The sequence below is a fragment of the Ambystoma mexicanum genome, chromosome 12 (assembly GCF_040938575.1).
Source record: "Ambystoma mexicanum isolate Mex_15411 chromosome 12, UKY_AmexF1_1, whole genome shotgun sequence".
NCBI classification, from domain to species: Eukaryota; Metazoa; Chordata; class Amphibia; order Caudata; family Ambystomatidae; genus Ambystoma; species Ambystoma mexicanum.
The window spans coordinates 650,231,410-650,249,532 of NC_090936.1; the positions used below are offsets into that span (position 1 = coordinate 650,231,410).

Consider the following 18,123-nt stretch of genomic DNA (forward strand, 5'->3'; position numbering starts at 1 on the left):
TGTGTTGTCTGCCCGCCATCTCTATCCCCCTTACCCCAGCCGATTCCCTCAATTTGATAAGGAGAGGTTCCAAGAATATGGCGTATAAGAGGGGGGCAACCCTGCTTAGTTCCTCTGGAGATCTGCACCCCGTCTGTGACCTCCCCGTTAATTGCAATTCTAGTGGATGGGGATTTGTAGTTGGCTTTGACCATATTTATAAATTGTTCTCCGAATCCCATGTGGTGCAGTGTCTTAAAAAGAATGAACCACTCTACCCGGTCGAATGCCTTCTCGGCGTCTAAGGACAGTAGTATTGCCGGTGTATGGGTAATGCCTGTTTTTTCTACCAGGTGTATTATTCTTCTTAAATTGTCATGTGTTTGCCTGCCAAGTATGAAGCCCGATTGGTCTGTGTCTATTAGGGTCGGAGGAGGGGAGACAGTCTAGCAGCCAGAACCTTGGTGTAAATCTTTGTGTCCAAATTCATCAGGGCAATGGGGCTGTATGAGCCCTGGAGGGTGGGGTCTTTACCTGGTTTATGGAACACTAGGACCTTTGCCTCATTCATGGAGGGGGTAACATTTCCAGTGTCCTTAAATGTGTTCAGTAGCCTGGTCAGGACTGGAGTGAGGATGTCTGCATATTTTCTATAGAAGGGGGCCGTGAAGCCATCTGGGCCTGGTGCCTTAGAGTTTGGAAGATCTGCTATTGCCCTCTGGACGACTTCTTCTGTTATCTGTGATTCCAGCACTAATTTTTCCTCCTCGGATATTTTCGGGAATGGGAGAGATTGTAAGAATCTGTCTTGTTTCTCATCATCTGGGTGCTCTGACGTGCAGAGTTCTTTATATGAATCCTTGAAGGCCTCCCCCATGTCCTTAGTGCGCGTTTGTATTTTTCCATTTGCATCTGTGATGTTCACTATAGTCATTGAATTTTGTTTTTCTCTGAGTTGTCTTGCAAGGTATTTATCTGCTTTGTTAGCCTTGATGTAGTATTTTTGTTTTAGATATAGGAGGGATCTTTCAGCCTTTTTATTACGAAGCATATCCAGTTGACCCTGTACATGTTTCAGTGCTTTTTTGAGGCTTCTGGTGGGGTGGACCGCCAGCTCCTCCTGGATGTCTGTTATTTTCTTTTCCAGCGTTCGTTCCCAGTCATGCTTCTGCTTATCCTTGGTGGCCTTGAACGCTATAAAGTGCCCCCTGATCACTGCCTTGAAAGCTTCCCAAACGGTCCCAAGAGGTACTTCTCCAGTGTCTTTCTTTTCAAAGAATTCTTTGATTTTGTCTCCTATTGCTTGTCCCAACACCTGGTCCGTGAGAATGTCCGGCGGCAGCCTCCACCTGCAGAGGCCTCTTTCCCTTTCGGGAGTCTGAATGTCCAACCACAGCGGGGCATGGTCTGACAATGCGATGGAGCCCGTTTCCAGACCCTGTATCTTCCCTATCAGTCCCACCGACACCCAGAAGTAATCTATTCTCGACATTGTGTTGTGCACATGCGAGTAGTACGTAAACCCGCTTGCCTGACCCTTCAGTTCCCTCCAAGCGTCTCGCAGTGCCAACTGCTCCATTTTCAGTTTGAGCTGTTTTGATGGGGCCCCCTTGCCTTGAGACCCTCCCCCACCCCTATCCATTCTAGGTTGCCAGGCCATGTTTAGGTCACCTCCCAGGAATTACCTCCCCTTTTGCAAACCCCTCTAGTTTCTCCAGGGTGTCTCGGAGGAAGCCGTCTTGCCCTGTGTTTGGTGCGTATATTGACGCTAGGGTTAGCCGGAGACCCCCCCCCCCCCCCCCCCCGAGTGTGGCGTTTGCAAATGCGTACCTCCCTTCGCTGTCTACTTGAGAGTCTAAGGGAGTTGTCGCCAGACCCTTTTTAACTGCTATCATCACTCCCGCTCTCTTTTCCCCAGCGTTTGCCTGTGCCCAGACCGTGTACCCTCTGAGGGTTACCTTCTGTCTATCCTGGGCTTTTATATGTGTCTCCTGGAGTAACAGAACATCCGCCTTCTCCCTCCTTAGCAGAGCCTCCACCTTTTTCCTTTTCACCGGTGAATTCAGCCCCCTCACGTTTAGTGAAAGGAATCTAAACTTCCCCATCTTATTCAGTCTATCGGTGCTGCTGACCTTCCCACTAGTTGTGATCTCGTCTCTCTTCCGGGGTTCCCCTCGCCCAATTTCCCCCCCAAACTCCCCAACAACCCCTTAACAGTTAACAGAAACTCAACTTTCATCCCGAGGAGGGCACAGGCACCTAAGGTTGCTAGGGCGTTACGCCTATCGCTCCTTGCCCTCACTTGATTTGGGAAAAACTTTGCGAGGAGTCCTAAACCCCACTTCATCCTCAGACCTGGATAGAGTCCTTTCCTGGACCCCCGCCAGGCCGCGGTGCGTCTATTCTTCCGAGATTGCAATCTTAGTCTACTCCCGCCTATCCCCATCTTGGATTAGGCCGACGATTTGTGTCGGAGCGTATCTTCTACTCTCCAGCGGGTTTCCCCGAGAGCCCACCCCCGTTCTGTTTCTATTTTTCCGCACAGTGTCCCATCCTCTCAGCCTCTTATACGGCTCCCCCTTAGCTCTGGCTCCCCTCGTGTCCATCTCCTCCATTTGCTGGCCCATTATACACAGGCCTTCCTCACTGGAGGTCACTCTTTTCTGTTTGCCCTCCCACTCGAACAAAAGGCCAAAAGGGAAAGTCCACTTATATCTTATCTCCTTCGCTATCAGTTCCCTCACCAGTGGAGCCATCTCCCTCCTCTTCAGTAGTGTCGCCGATGCCAGATCCGGATATAACTGAATGTCGGCCCCGTTCATCCTAATGTGCTCCATTTGCCTCGCTCTCCGTAGGATCTGCTCCTTCTGTGGGTAAGATGAGAGAGCCGCGAGTACATCCCGTGGTCTTTCTCCAGGGGCGCCCGTTCTCCGTTCTTCGCGGCCCCACCCGGTGCACCCTGTCGATTCCAATGTTCGCTGCTTCTTGCTCATCTAATATATCTCTGAATACTTCTTGAACCGCCGTCTTGAGGTCCTTATCCAGCACTGACTCGGGCATGTACTTAATGCGGATATTGGATCTGCGGGATCGGTTTTCCAAGTCTTCACACTGGATTTCGAGATTATGGGTTAACCGAACTAGGTGTTCCTGCGTCTCACTGTTTTGTCTAGCTTCGTCTTCTACATTTTGCACTATTCTCTCAATGGTATCTGTCCTTTCCTCCAATTTGGCGACATCTAATTTCAGTTCCTGGACTGCCCGTCTCATATCATTCCTCATTGAGGTAAATTGGTCTTGAACTGTTGACATGAACTTGTCTTGCAACTCCTTGAACCAGGCATGCATGTCATCTTTTGACGGGGGGAGATTGCCCTGGTTCGGTGGGGGGGGTGGGATGTCCGTTGTGGCTTCTTCTGCCGATCTGTCCCTTGAGGATGCCGTGGCCTCCGACCACCACATGTGGAGTAAATTGGAGTCTTGTTTGGGTGGCTGCGTCGACGCTTGATAAGTGCCCCCTTCCCCTTCGCCCGGGACATTTTTCAGTGCTGGGGGTCCAGTTAAGACTCCTGACATCTTTTGAGGAGTTATGGTGTGACCTCTCTGGTTACGGGATTGATCAGCAGAGAGACTGTTCGTAGCGATGATTTACTATGTGGGGACCGTTTCCACCCCCCCTTGTAGCCGCTCCCTCCGTCCGTGCTATGGTGTTTGACAGATGCTGGGGGCGGTGTAAGGGGGTAGCTGTCGCGCCGATGTCGTGCGTATGACCGGGGGCAGGTGTCCTTATGTGGGGTTGGTAGGGGTAGGGAGGCCTTGCTCGCGCTCTCACCTCGGTCTCTTCTGCTCCTTTCTTCCGCGGCAGTGGCCCTCCTTCCCGCCGCTCTCCTGTGTGTCACGCGTGGTCTCGGCAGGGATCCGATGGGGGCCCGCAGCCGCCTATCCCGCTCTGTAAGCTGGATAACCCTTCTCTTCCTCGCCGCCTGTGCGTGGGGGAGGGGAGTGGGGGGGAGGCCTCACACTAGCCCTGATGCCCCCTTCGCGCCCGCGGTTGCTTTGCCGATGTGGGCGCGAGGTGTCCGCGGTCGCCGGCGTGTGTCGCCCTTGGCGCTTCTCCCAGGTAGAAAGTCAGGAGGTCCTGCGCGCGCTTCCTGAGCCTCTGGGCAGTCCTCCCGGCGGCCTCTCCCGGGAGACTGCTGTGCTTTCCCTCGATGGGGGAGGGGACTTGCTTCTCGCGGCGGCGAAATCAGCCCTGGGGGTGCTCGTTGCGAGAAATTACGCCGCTCTTGTACCCGCTGATTCTTGGAAGTAGCTGGTGAGGATCCGATGCGGAGTCTCTCGGATTTTGCAGTTTACTGTGCTTTATTGTTGGCGGCCTGGCGGGAGCGCGGCTCAGACGCGACCTCCTCTGCGGGCGGCCATCTTGGAATCCCGAAGACGTGGTTTAATTGTGCCAAATACATCGGAACCGGTTGGTCATGCTCACATGACTGGAAATTAGACTACGAAAATGAATTCATATCCATTCAGGGAGAGAAAATATAACTTTTCAAAAAATATTCAATAATTTTGTGATGGTTTTACACAGGCCCGACCCCAGGAATTTTTATCTCGGTGGGCCTTTTTTGTGATCAGGGGGACCCATTTCCATTGGGTGTGGGTGTAGGAGTACCCTAAACACATTGAGACAGATTTCCTAGATCCATGATCCAGCAAGAAATGTCTTCCTGGATACGGAACAAGCCATTCGCACCCTTCAACTTGTTTAGTCTGTTGGACTACTTTAAGCAGCCTGGATTCAGACCCATGCGACAAATGTTCCATGCTTTTAAGTGGTTTTGCTGACAAAGTGATTTCCCCAAGATCACTCAATTTATTCAAATGGAAAATCTCTGCCCCTCCATCCGTGCATCCCTTCCAATATCAAATGCTCTCCAGTACCCTTTCCAAAGTTTTCTTCTCTCCTCTTCCATCCACTCCTTTGTTCCCTTCCATAATATCCCACACTACTTTGACTTTCCATTCGCTACCCCATCCCCCATCAGGAAAGCTATTGTCAAAGCATGAAAAATGAACAACTGTATTTACTGCAGACCCCTGAATAAGAGCCCCGAGAGGTGAATCACAATTAATTATGCCCTATGAGCAAATGTTATGCATCTTTTTAAGAAAATGCTATAAATGAGTTATAAAAACAGTACAGAGAGAAGGAGAAGCAGGCAAAATAGTGTGGCAACATCAATTTACCCATCTTCCCTTCCTTTCCCATCTGCTCTTCCCTTTCTATTATATCCACTCCTCCTTCACCCTCAGTTACCTTCCATGAGCTCACCTTGACCACCATTCCAAACTACCACTCGTCCCCTCTTCCCCCACCGTGCCTTCTTGACTGGCCTCAGAGAATCGAGGATGATGCCTCCTCCTCCTCTGTGATGGCTGAGCAAAAGAAGCCTCCAGTACTTATTTAATCTGAGATGGTGTTCGCTCAACAATGCCTCCCTGAACACTGGATACCCCCAGCAGGCCACGGAGGAGGTTCTTGTGGCCCTGCCATCTTTTTGTGAAACACAGAACCCCCCCCTTCCAGAATAGTGAAGCAAGGAATAGGACATTTGATTTCTTACAAAATTACATTTTGCAGCACAACATTGTATTTTCTGTTGCATTTTTGCAACACATTTTAATTAGGTTGTGGGTGTAAGGGAGTGCTAGCATGCAGGAGAGAGAGCCAGGGCTGGGGCTGCAGGTTCAGGAGGCAGAGGGTGCAGCGTGGCGTGGCAGGGAGGGGGGCCTATATGTCCTTATCTGGTACATATTGTTTATAATATGCAATTGTCCATGTTGACTCCTTGTTTGAAGTGTTTGCTTTGATTTTCTCTTGAATGTCGCAATTTTGTTCAATAAATGCAGCCTTATATTTTCCAAAGAAAGGGGGAGGGAGTGTGTGTGTGCGTGTGCGTGTGCGTGTGCGTGTGTGTGCGCGCTTGGCGGCCCCTGACACTTGCACTGCCCATCTATCAAACCACGAGTGAGGCTTTTCTGGAATAGATTTTACTGCAAACTGAATCACTTCTAGGAGCACCACATTTTGGCAGTTAAGTCACAGTGACATTGAATTATTTGCCCATGATCATACACTTTGGTTAAGTGGTAAAGCCAGAATTTGAGCCTAACCTTTCATTTAGGTGCTTGACCACGCATCTTCCCAACTCAAGTTGGTACAAATATGTGTTGAAGTATGGTTTTGAATACATAAAATACATTAATACTCAGTTGTATACATATTATTTTAAACATGCACAAGTAAGCAAATAACAAGGGGGATCCTGGGAGACTCTCTCCAGACATGAGTCCTGGTTACTAGAGCCTTACCCAGAGTCTTTAGCTCACTATCTTTCACAGAGGAGAAATATCGTGTCTGGGGTTGCTGTTGGTACTCTTGTTCAGAGGAGAATTGTCTAGCATTTCAGTGCTGGACTGCCTCAGGGCAGGAGAAAGACTGATATGTTTGGGATATTTCTTCTCTGTGAAAGATAGTGAGCTAAAGACTCTGGGTAAGGCTCTTGTAACCAGGACTCATGTCTGGCAGAGAGTCTTCCAGGACCCCCCTTGTTATTTTTAAAAATGCAGTGACATGGCAAATCAACCAATGTATAAATCACTGTAGAAACATGTTAATGAAAGAGTAAGAGGGTCATTTTGTTTTTTAATCTTGAATTGGACAAAGGTGAGGGCCCACTCCTGTTTGCACATGGTTGCACAAGGGCCCCTCCATACAATTTTAATTGTTTCAACCAAGTACTGCAAAAGTAAATGTTAAAATAGAGGGAAAATCACCTTTGCGATTCATTTTTTCATTGCATGTCTGGAAAAGTGTAAATCCCTTTCACAATTAACAATTGTGGGAATAATCTACAAGGGATTCCTTTGGAAACTTCCTGCTTTTGCCAGGTGTATCAGTCAGGCAGTTTTCATGGGAATCCATTGATTTTCCACCAGCATAAAAATGCATGCTGGAGGAAAACAAATTGGATTTGGCAGCGGGACCTGTAAGAGCAGGCAAATGTGTTAAGTCAGCTCTTTCTCCTCTCCAACATCGCCTGCCAAATCATACAAAATCCTGCTCCACTTGAAAAGTGTCAGTAAATGTTTTTAGCGTCACTTTTTCTTCTCTGCTTTTGACTTGGAAAATGACCCCCTATGATTGTAGTTTTATTTTATCCATCCTGAATGGAAGCCTACAAGTTCCAGCGTGCAAGAAAATGAGAACTTACAAAAAATCTCATGCAGACACAAAGTGAACTGAAATGCATGTCGAGGTCATGGTTTCACACTTTGTTGGCTGATTAGAAATGATGGGGTACAGAACAATCACACTTGAATAGCTTATTAAAATCTGATATAATTTAAAGAAAAAAATGCCACAGCAATGGTAACTGGTAAAGTAAATGACCTTTTCCCATCTCGAATCACTTCCTGTTGTAAATAATCTGCTGCTAAGGCACATTAAAACGATAAAACCTCACTTGGAGTGCCTGTGCAGATCTGTCTGTTTGTCTTTGAGGGGAGAGAGGCAGCGTATCAGGGCCACCTTGGGCATTTGTCCCTGGTCCGATTGTTAAATCCACCTCTGGTGGACTTTGCATCTAATATTTAAATTATGCTTTTTAGGTTTAAAAGATGCGCCCATTTTATACTTTAACAGCAACATTATAGGAAACGCTCCTCTGTTGTGTTATTTTCCAGGTATTCATTATTAATCTTCTGAAAGGCAAATATTTATTGGGGAGTGGGAACAATCCTCCAATCTCGCTCCATGCCCCTCTATCATTGGTGGGATCCCACAATAAATAACGTCCATTTACACAATGCCTAAACACCCAGTTCCCAGCACATAATACCTTCTAAACACGACCGACAATAAACATGATGTGTTCTGTTTGCATTCAAACTCTTAATAGTTACTCAAACAGTATGAGGTTAACAAGTCAGTACTTATCAGTTTGAATTATGAAAAGTACTGACAGGGCAGTCTAGGCTTCCACACAGACAAAAGATACATTCCATTATTGTCAGAACACCACTTCTAAGAATGCATGAGAAGAAGATCTGAAACTGAGCCATACTCGTCATCCTAGCCTTGACATATTCACATAGGACCTTGTTGGATTAGCACAGTGATGATTGACATAGCAAGCAAGGCACCCACATCTGGGCAGATACACGTTCACTTCCTGAAACCAATACATATTGGCAAAGCCACCAGCTTGGGCTTTTGAGTAGGCATGGGACAGGGATTTGCTAGGCACTGCCAAATACGGCCTGGCCATGAGATGGGAACAGCTAGAAACTGGTGGAAGTAACTGGGCATATGATGTCATTGCCTGGTGGCAAATGTCTTTCTAATACTTATATACAAGCCAAAACGTTTGGCTTTGTGATTTCTTGTTTTAGACAGGACTCCAGTGCAAGGAACATATGTACGCCATAGATATTGTTTATAAATGAACAAGCTACAGAAACACATTTTTAGGAGATTTGTAATACACCAGGAGCTCAAATACAGTTGCATTCAAGTCATTAAACATTCATGCGCTATACAGTAGACACATTGGTGTTAAGTTGTGATAGATCTTACTCAAAGAGTTCCCAGTAGAGTATGTTTAATCAGACAGGGGCAGGTAGTTGGTGGGAATGCCATAGGGATTAACATGGCAATGGTTATTCCATGAGTTTGTAAATGACCAAACACACCCATACGATGTGTGTCCCACCTCACATCCCATCTCCATCCTATCTGTTGCAGTGTGAAGAGCTCTGGTTTACACCTAACAGCCCAAACTAAAAAAGTGGATGTAAGTCTCGGAATCAATCATAACCACTGGCATTGCTTTGGTCAGCCTTCCGGGTCATTGTTTGCTAATCAGCCTTCGCCCTGCCACTAATAGGAACAGCTCTGCCCAAACTTCTAGGCCACAAGGTGTAAAAATGCTCGTCATGGCTTGTGTTCCATTCCAAAGGGGCCATGGCCTAGCAGTTGAGGTTGAACTGCACCTTTTGGTGGGGGAACCAAGGCTCATTTGCTAATTGCTTGTCCCCTTTTGTAATGGCAAAGACATACTAAAGACTTATGGCATGAAAGCCAGGTGTAAATGTTTAAGGGTATATGAGGTAATATTACTGCAATAGGTATGGCTGTTAGTAGAGCCAGTGATAGATGGATATACTCTTGCCTTGCAAAAATCCAAAGCGGGCAATGGGGGGGGGGGGGGAGAGGGGGGAGTCGCCCGTCAGGGGGCTGAGGGGGGGCTCATTATTGTTGTAAAATCTAGCCCTTCCTATCATGTTGGAAAAACTTCAAAACCCGTTTTGGGCATTGGGCTTAGAGATTGTGATGCTGGGGAGAAATGGAAAGGAATGTCATATGCTATGGATTGCAATCTATTGGCATGCAGGTGTGTTTACCCAATTGGCTCCTTTCTCGAAGTACTCCAACAATTTGTGGATAAATGGGGGAGGAAGGGGCACATGTTGGAGGTCACATTATCATTGCAGGCAATTTAAACTCTGAGTGTTATGCCCTGTTGGTAGAAGAGGATGATTGTGGTTGACAGAGGGAGGCCCTCAAAAGGTAAAAGATGGCAGGGCATGTCAGCCAGCCATGTGAACTATGGGCCTGTTTCAGATAAGAAATGATCAGGAGGGGAATGGTTTGAAAATTCCAACATGGCGGAGGGGAACATCCTCCTCTGTCATCGATAAAAAAGTTTGGTGACCACCAACTTCTGGATTTATGTAAAAGTTCTGCCATAGTGGAGACCAGAATAAAGTGATCACAACATGTTAACCACAGAATTTAACATCCAATTGGGCATGTTTTGGGAAAAATTGGTGATGGACTTTGGGCTTAACGCAGGCAAAAATAGGATTTGTTGCAATGACCACAATACAGGGGTCATTAAAAATCGAATTATGAACATAATGAACTAAACCGATTATGATTGGAAACAACATTTTATTAGTCCTGAATATTTGCATACCAATCTAGAGGACATGATAGATGTCCAATGTGGAAGGAACCGGGTAGTCTATAAGTCTATGCATGCGGTGGCACACTCTCATGGTTTTGATCATCAAATAAGTAATTGGAAAAAAATCATGAGGCATGAAATTAGACACTTAAACAAACAAATCAAATGAAGATAGATTTCTTTGCATCAAAAAATAACAAAAATATCATAATCGGTTTAAAAAACATAGATGGAGAACTATCCAACAGGACAGTGAATTAATGCTCAACATTATCCAAGGGAAGGATATTGCTGCCTTTTGGAAAGTGGCTAATACCCTATGGACAAAACAAAGAACTGTCCAGGCCAACTGCATTGATGAGTTTCAATGGATGCAATATTATAAGGGTAAATACAAGATGCAGAGCACGAGACAGGAAAGTGTGCCAATGAAGAACAGTAAGAAAGGAATGTGTAAATCAGTATTTGACAGTAATGAGATCCTTATAAAAATTCTGTGAGCGAGTACATGAAGGGCGATGGGCCCAAAATAGCTTATTAATACTCTCTTTAAATCAGATCTGTTTTTTAAATCAATGACACAGTCCAACTTGTTTCCCAAGACCTGGCAAACATTGTTTGTTATACCCATCTTTAAAAAGGGGTCACGTAGTGATCCAAAAAACTATCGCCCCATAATGATCATGGACGCAGACAGTAAAATGTTCGCGTCACTTGTTCCAACACATTTTGAAAAATGGGCGGAGGAGAAGGGTATCCTATAAAAGTTCCATGTTGGTTTTAGGAGAAGCCTGGGAACATCTTTCAACAGGTTGATTCTGAAGTGTATTCAAGAGATGCTTGGCTTAAGAATTATGACTCCATATACACTGTGTCTATATACCTCACCTCTGCCTTCGAAATGGTGTCCAGGGAATGTCTCTGGTCTAAGCTGGCGGATTCGGGGATTGAGAATGGGCTTCTCTCGATCTTGATTGGACTTGCGGAGGTGGATGCTGCGTCCTTAGTAGCGCCTAAGGTGGAGTGTCGGTGTATTCGCTGGATTTCCTATGCAGATGATTTGATACAACTGGTATAGGACTAGAGATGGTGATCACTGCATTTGGAAAGTTTGCAGCTAACAGCAGGTTCCTCATAAATCCCCAAAAAACAAACATCCTGCACTTTATCACCTTGATGAAACTTCCATCATTTATATGGGCAGCTAACAACATCAGGTTAACAAAGTAGGATAGCCTGATATATCTCGGCTTCCCGGTCTTGAGTAAGCTTTTTAAGTATATCCTTTGGAACTAGTTGAGAAATAAGGCAACTGCCCTGGTCATACAGTTGAGACAAATCGCTAATAAGTATGGGACTTCACTGTCATACCCATCGTGAAATATTATGAGGGGGAAATTGTTCCAAGCGTTTGAATGGGATAGAAATGATGCCTCTATCTATAGTGGACCGTTTGGTAAAACTAGAAGGTCTTATATGGAGAGAGGCTCTGGATTTGCTTAAATGTACACCCATGGTGTTAATCAGATACAAGCTGGGGTTGAAATCAATGCGGGTGAGAGCAAATTGAAGGTTACTGGCACTGGTCTACAGAATTTTTACTTCCTCCAATAGGTCTTTGTATGATGATTTGAGGCTGCTATTGGAGACGAGAAGCAACAGGACAATTAATGGCCCCTCGGACCATATCCAGAGGGTATTTGTAGAGCTATGCAATACCTTGTATGACTTATCAGTAAATCCAGAGAGTATAAAACAATCTATAGAGCAGACAGGATTGCAACAATGACTGAAATGCATGCCATGAGTTCATTGTAACATATAAACATTTGAACATAAAAATCTGGATGTCATATCGCCCTATTTAGTTTGTTTCCCCTGTACAACTGCATGCAGAATACTACTCAGATTTCATACTAATGTTTTACCTACTAGCAAAAGGTGTTCGCAAAAAGAGGAACTATTTCAGGTGATCTTGTTTATTGTCGTCATTGTTTTGATATTAAGGAACCTGAGACCTGGAAGCACATGTTCTTATTTTGTACTGCTTTGATGTTCTTCAGATTGTTATATTTTAGAAAATGTGTATATAATATTACTTATGTGGATGAAGAACCCTTGTGGATAAGGATTGTAGGGTTATCATCCCACTCAATTGAATGAGCTGTGTGGAGTTGTACCCACAATCTAAAAGACTATACGTCCTGAGTTTGATCTACTTGAGTGATGGATTTGATGGGAATCTTCTGTCTAGTTTTATTGATTAGGGGGTTTAGAATAATGATTTAGAGCATTAACTAGGCATGTTCATGTGCAATAAGAAGTGAAGTTACCTCCTTTTATTGAGTTTAATTGTTCTTAACTTAATGTGATATTACATTTCGTAAAGGTTGTAACTTTAAAACCATATACAATTTTTTTTAAATGAAACAATAACGTACCTTCTTGATATTGTATTTTAGTTATGAAACCCTGTCCCAAAGGGTCCAATACTCCAAATACAGAATCTAAGTTTGATTCATCAAACAGACAAGGGTAGTCCATGTCTGTTATTCTTGCAAGCTTCAGTTTTTCTAGCTGATCAATCAAAAACTCTCTCGGTCTTTCTGCAAGAAAATTTAAAAATATGTTATATTATTATCTTATATATACACAACATCAACACATTAAAATAGAAAAATAGAAAAATAAGCAGAGAGACCTTCATGGTTTAAAAATACATGGAAATAGAATAATCCTAGTATTGAATTCATTGTGTTTAATAATGATGCCACTCCAGTTTAAGAAGCAAATCTGTGACATACATAAACAAGGCACAATAAAACAAAAGTCTTTTACATCTCTGTCTCAGATGCAAGGTTTTGGGTCTATACCCATTTTCTTAGGCAAGACTAAATGTCCATGCCGCAATTCAAAGCACACTGTTGAAATACTTAAAATACATTGATATGTATGTATGTATTATAGTTCAATTTAAAATCTTGGGGCCTCATTACGAGAATGGAGGTAGCCATGGAGCTATTAGCTCCATGGCTGCCTCCGTCCCGGGCTCCATTACCGGGTTCCTGCAATGGGGACTTACCGGGTTACTCCGAGATGGGAGGACCCGGTAAGTCCTCCATGCAGCAACCCATCCCCATTCGAGCCCCCATAGGGGGCTTCTCCGATTCAGGTTTCCGCCTGTGAACCTGAACAGGTTTTGCCCATTATTGAACGTAAAACAAGAAATTAGGAGTTAGACTTCAGGGTGGGGGCACAAAGAGGTTACAAAATCTATAGCATCGTTCTTCACCACCTTACAGAAAACTAACATATCCAACAAGCCCGACCATCAACTACCATTTACATCTGGGGTGGTGTTGGGATGGAAATGAGCCTATCCCATCTCCATATGTAGTGATATAACGTACAAGGGGGGAGCAATCTGCACTATCAGGCAACATGTAAAGGCACTATAGCACTTAGAAGTAGAGGCGCGGTATTAGAGAACCCCCAGCCCTTAACTCCATTTTGTATTAGGCCCAGAAGCGATAAGCTGCAGGCCCATGCCGTTCACGTTCCTGGTTCACAAGGACTGATTTCAGCACAAACATACTGGCTTCGCAAGAGCCCCGTTCCTACGGAAGTCTATTTCCCCCTCGTTCCTCTAGTGTTGCGAATATTTATTATCTTCTAAAAGAATGCACTCTGCAAGAGCCTGAGACCACACTAGCCTCTATGCTGCATCCATTCTTCTCCACTAAACTGTCATTAGGCCTCTAATCCCCACCCAGCCAGACCGGAGCCAGCCCCACACCACTGATTCGACCCCACACCTTTGCATTCCCTAATAAGAAAGTGACCCCCCAGGTCCCAACATAAATTAAGTGTCCACAGAGGATCTAAGCATGCACGGCTGTATTTCTTTCCAGCTTGAAAACATATCCCTTGTAACACGAGGTACAGGGAGGGATAAATTAAAGATGAAAACTCAGTGTGGAGACCTTGAGTGCGGGAACGGCGGTATCAATGAAGCCCTGAATGTGTGGGTCAGCGTGACTGTATTTTATCCTCCCTTCCCCCTGGCACCATTTGCTGTGCCTACCACAATTAGTTAATATTCAGGCTTAGCATGTTTAGTTTAGATAGGAACAATGTATTAATGTGTGGCCCAACCTTCAGTGCAAGGGTGAGCCCAGCTGACCCACGTGGAACCAGACCGATGGGAACAAACTAGCCAATTACTGCCTGGCATCCCCTATGGAGCAGGCTCATGTTTAGGGTGCCTCCAATTAGTGGCACCCATGTGTACTGTATAATGTGACGCATGTGGAGTTTTTAAGCACCGGTTTGTAACTGAATACAGTCCTTAGCTGATATTTGCATTCTGTACACTTAAACCTTGTTATCCCTGCAACGCTATCTCCTGGCCTATTTCCCTAGTGGGGTGTATTTATTCTGGAGTGTGTGTAAAAAGGGACTTGCCTTCATTTGGTGACCCTTGCAAAGAGATTCCATCGCTCCCGTACTTGCAGAGGTATCCAGGTGGTCTATCCGGAAGGGCTATGCCCAACGACGGTGACCAGTCCCCAAAAAAATATGTACGCCGAGTGGCCCTTGTGGGTGCGGTCTTTGCAGAATTCCTGCCTGCTCGTTGAAGTGGGGTATGGCTCCAGGGAGAGGCACAGGCCTGTTGTGGATTCCCCTTGAACTGAGGCTTTCGAAAGAACGTGAACAGGAAGGAATAACAATGTTTGGGTGGGAATGTAGAGCAGTGTGAAATGGGTGAACAAGCAGTGAATGAAAGTGAAAGCATATTTTGACTTGGTGATTGTGGAAGTTTTATGGCCAGTTTTTATTTGTTTTATTGTCTAAGATATATTAAAGATAAGGTTCAAGGAATGCAAGAGCTGGAGGGGAGATGGTGGCGCCACTTTGCACTGTCCCGACCTGTGTAAGATAGAATTACAAGAGGAAATTTAGGAGCTCCATATAATTAGAGAGATGACAGCACTGACTGATAGTTCAGACACGATTATAGTACATATGTTTTAAAGTGATATTGGATGAATTACATTTTTGGGTTAAGTTGGGTGACAACTGTACACGCACATTTCCAACAAGCAATACTGACTGGGCATGGCCATTGGGACGGACACACCCCTAGACCATATATGTAAAGCTCTGCCCCTGTACTGTGAGAAAATCAAGAAGTACCACTACTAATGGGTGACTGAGAGTAAAGAAGAAGGAATGCGCCACTCCTGGCCAGAGTGGGGGTCTTTTGACAGGTGCGCGTTAGACACATGTCCAGGTACTTAACTGCAAAGTATAAGGGTGGACCATAACAGAATAGAAGGGAGATATTGGACCTCTGGAGAATTTTTGAGGAAACCAAGGAAGGGAATGGGGTGACACCTGACAATAGTATGAAAATTAATACAGAGGAGACTGGGAAGAGTGGGGAGACGATGAAGGGGATTTATCTGCTCGCCACGCGGCCAGCAGAAGGATACACTAACCAACCTATGTGTCCGGGGGAACAATTGTGGCCAGTCCAAGCACAGCCCTGCCCCCACTGTTATATTGCACCCACTGAGGTGGCCACCCATACAGGGGTAAGCGCGAGAGACCTTGAGGTGACATTGGCCACCACACATACAAAAATGGCAAGGTTAAGGGCAGCCTGTGAAGCAACACGGGCGGCAGATGTTCCAATGTTGCCCCCAGGAACGCCCCCACAGCCGCCCAGGGATGAATGGAAGTCGAGTGACTTCCTATTCAGGATTGACAGTGCACCCATAAGAGCTGTTCATGTGGAATGGGAGGGAGAAACAGACAGCCTGGGGTATGAGAATGAGGGTTCCTGACGAGGGGATGAGGAGTATTGGAGCAACTTTGATGACACAGAAGAAGACACAGAGAAGGAGCGGCCGAGCAGGCACCCACGACTACACAGAGTGGAAAGCCTACGGGACAGAAGGTTAAGGGAAAGGTTTGGTAGGATAGCATTGGCAAAGAAGAAGGGAAGTGTTGTCAAGGAAGGGAAAGTAAGGACGAAATTACAATTGCCCTTAATACATAAGGGCACAGGGTGACCCCATTATGTCCTTTGGGCACAAATGGACAAAAACAATCTCCTCAAGGCCCTCCCCCCAACTCACTGCGGGAGTGGGGACATGGATTTATGCCTTTCAGAAACACACCACAGCGGTGCTCCTAGCCATAGGGGACATTAAGAGCTTGTTAGTAGCTGCAGTGGGAGATCAGGCAGTGACAGTGTGGGTTAAAGCGGGATACCCGGGAGTGACACTGAGCAAATATGCGTCATTCAATAAGATTAGGGCACGAGTATGGGATGCAATGCAGCGGACGTACCCGGACACCCCTGATTTACAATCGATAATGAATTGCACTATGGGGGACGAGGAAGACGCTGAGCAGTACATTCTTAGGGTTCAAGAGATGTGGAGAGCAGAAACTGGCAGCGCTTGAGATCAAACCACATCCTTGTTTTACTTTATTGTAAAAAGGGGACTGCCTAAGGAGGTGCAGAAGTGGCTCGACAAGATAGCAGGGGTGGAGGCAAAGGGATGGCATGAGATTTAATGCATCATAGTGCACCATTGTAGGAGGATCAAAAAGCATGAGAAAGAAACTATCTAGAGGAGACAGGCAGAGTAAGTGAAACTAGTTCAAAATAAAACTAGTGAAAGTAGCAGCAGTATCGGCAGTGCTGCCCCCAGAACAGATGGGAGAGAAGGGGTGTGCCGCCGTCCCAACATAAGCGAGGATTGCAGCGGTATGGGCAGACAATGGACAGGGACAGTGGGGAGGAAACCAACACTTTTGGGGCACCAGTGGCAAGGAGGGCCGCAACGAGGTCGAGGTGAGTCCTGACGGCAGAGAGGAGGGGCATTCAGTGGACAAGGTCCAAGGGGTGGTGTGCTAGGACAGTGCTGGTCGTGTGGGAGGTGGGGACACTTTTCAAGGGAATGCTGCAGCAGACAGGGAGGAAATTATAATTATGATAAACAACCCTATGAAATGATTTGATATGATAGTTTATATAACGCCGATACGCAATGTGTTTCAAAGCGCTTCAAGGGATACCCCCACTCAGGAAGCCCACAAGGGCCTGTTCAGGAGACATCGCTAATCCCATATGAAATACATCAGGCATATGCACAGTTACCTCCCCAAATACCCAGCCCTTGCCACCCACAGCACCAGCAACAGACTATGCAACCACACCAGCCCCACCCCAGCCAACAAGCCACGGAAAACAGACACCCATTTGGTAATGTGCCTAACAGAGCAGCAGCCCCTTACCAAGAAGCAACAGAGGTAGGAGGGAACCCTTTTTGTTCCCTGGGACAGACACCTACCCCGAATAGGACAGCCCACAGAGAGCACTTGCATGTCCAGTACTGTCAATGACCTTACATCTAGAAGAGGAACCACTGGTGGGGGCAGAGATAGGAAATAAGCAATTCATCTTTATGGTTAACTCAGGATCTGAGAAGCCTTGCATTAGTGAAGGAAACTTCCAGCTATCAAGAAAGACTCTCGACATGCAGGGATTCTCTGGGGCTGTTTTAACAGTTCCATACACAAAGGATTTAGATGTCAAGGTGGGAGGGAAAGTTGTACGAGCACCCCTCCTCTACTCTGAGAGTTCCCCTGTCAACCTGCTTGGTAGGGATCTGCTTAGCAAATTGAATATGACAATATGATTCACAGACAGGGGGATTGTCTCTGCTACCTCTGGTATGTGCTCCCTCGCTATGCTGGTAATACATGCTGTGACCAGTGAGATGGTGGTGAGGGACATCCCTGTCAACCCAGACATGTTTGTTTGTTAATGGTATCAGGGTACTTGCTTGAGCAGTCCCACAAATTACCAGGAAACAATGGAGAGTACCTGCAGATTTCATTTTCCGACCTGTGGCACTTCCCGAAGTGGTTGCTTGCACAATCTTGTCCTTAGATCTGGAAGGCTTGCTTGTGTCTGCTAAAAGGATTGTAGTGCTAGGACGAGGACATGTCTGAAGATGGCAATAATGATGGAGAAATAATACTCAAGATTTGTATACTCTGTGACATAATGGTGCAATACAGGAAAGTGCAGAGC

At 45.8% G+C, this 18,123-nt stretch overlaps 1 protein-coding gene across 1 annotated transcript in view; it reads right to left on the reverse strand.

Annotated features, from left to right (window-relative positions):
• The window catches only part of EFCAB10 (EF-hand calcium binding domain 10), a 239,851-nt gene that overhangs the window by 134,269 nt on the left and 87,459 nt on the right, over nt 1-18,123 (reverse strand). The window contains exon 2 of the mRNA XM_069627738.1: nt 12,452-12,616. Within this exon, the coding sequence (XP_069483839.1) occupies nt 12,452-12,616 (165 nt within the window). The remainder of the gene's footprint in view (nt 1-12,451; nt 12,617-18,123) is intronic.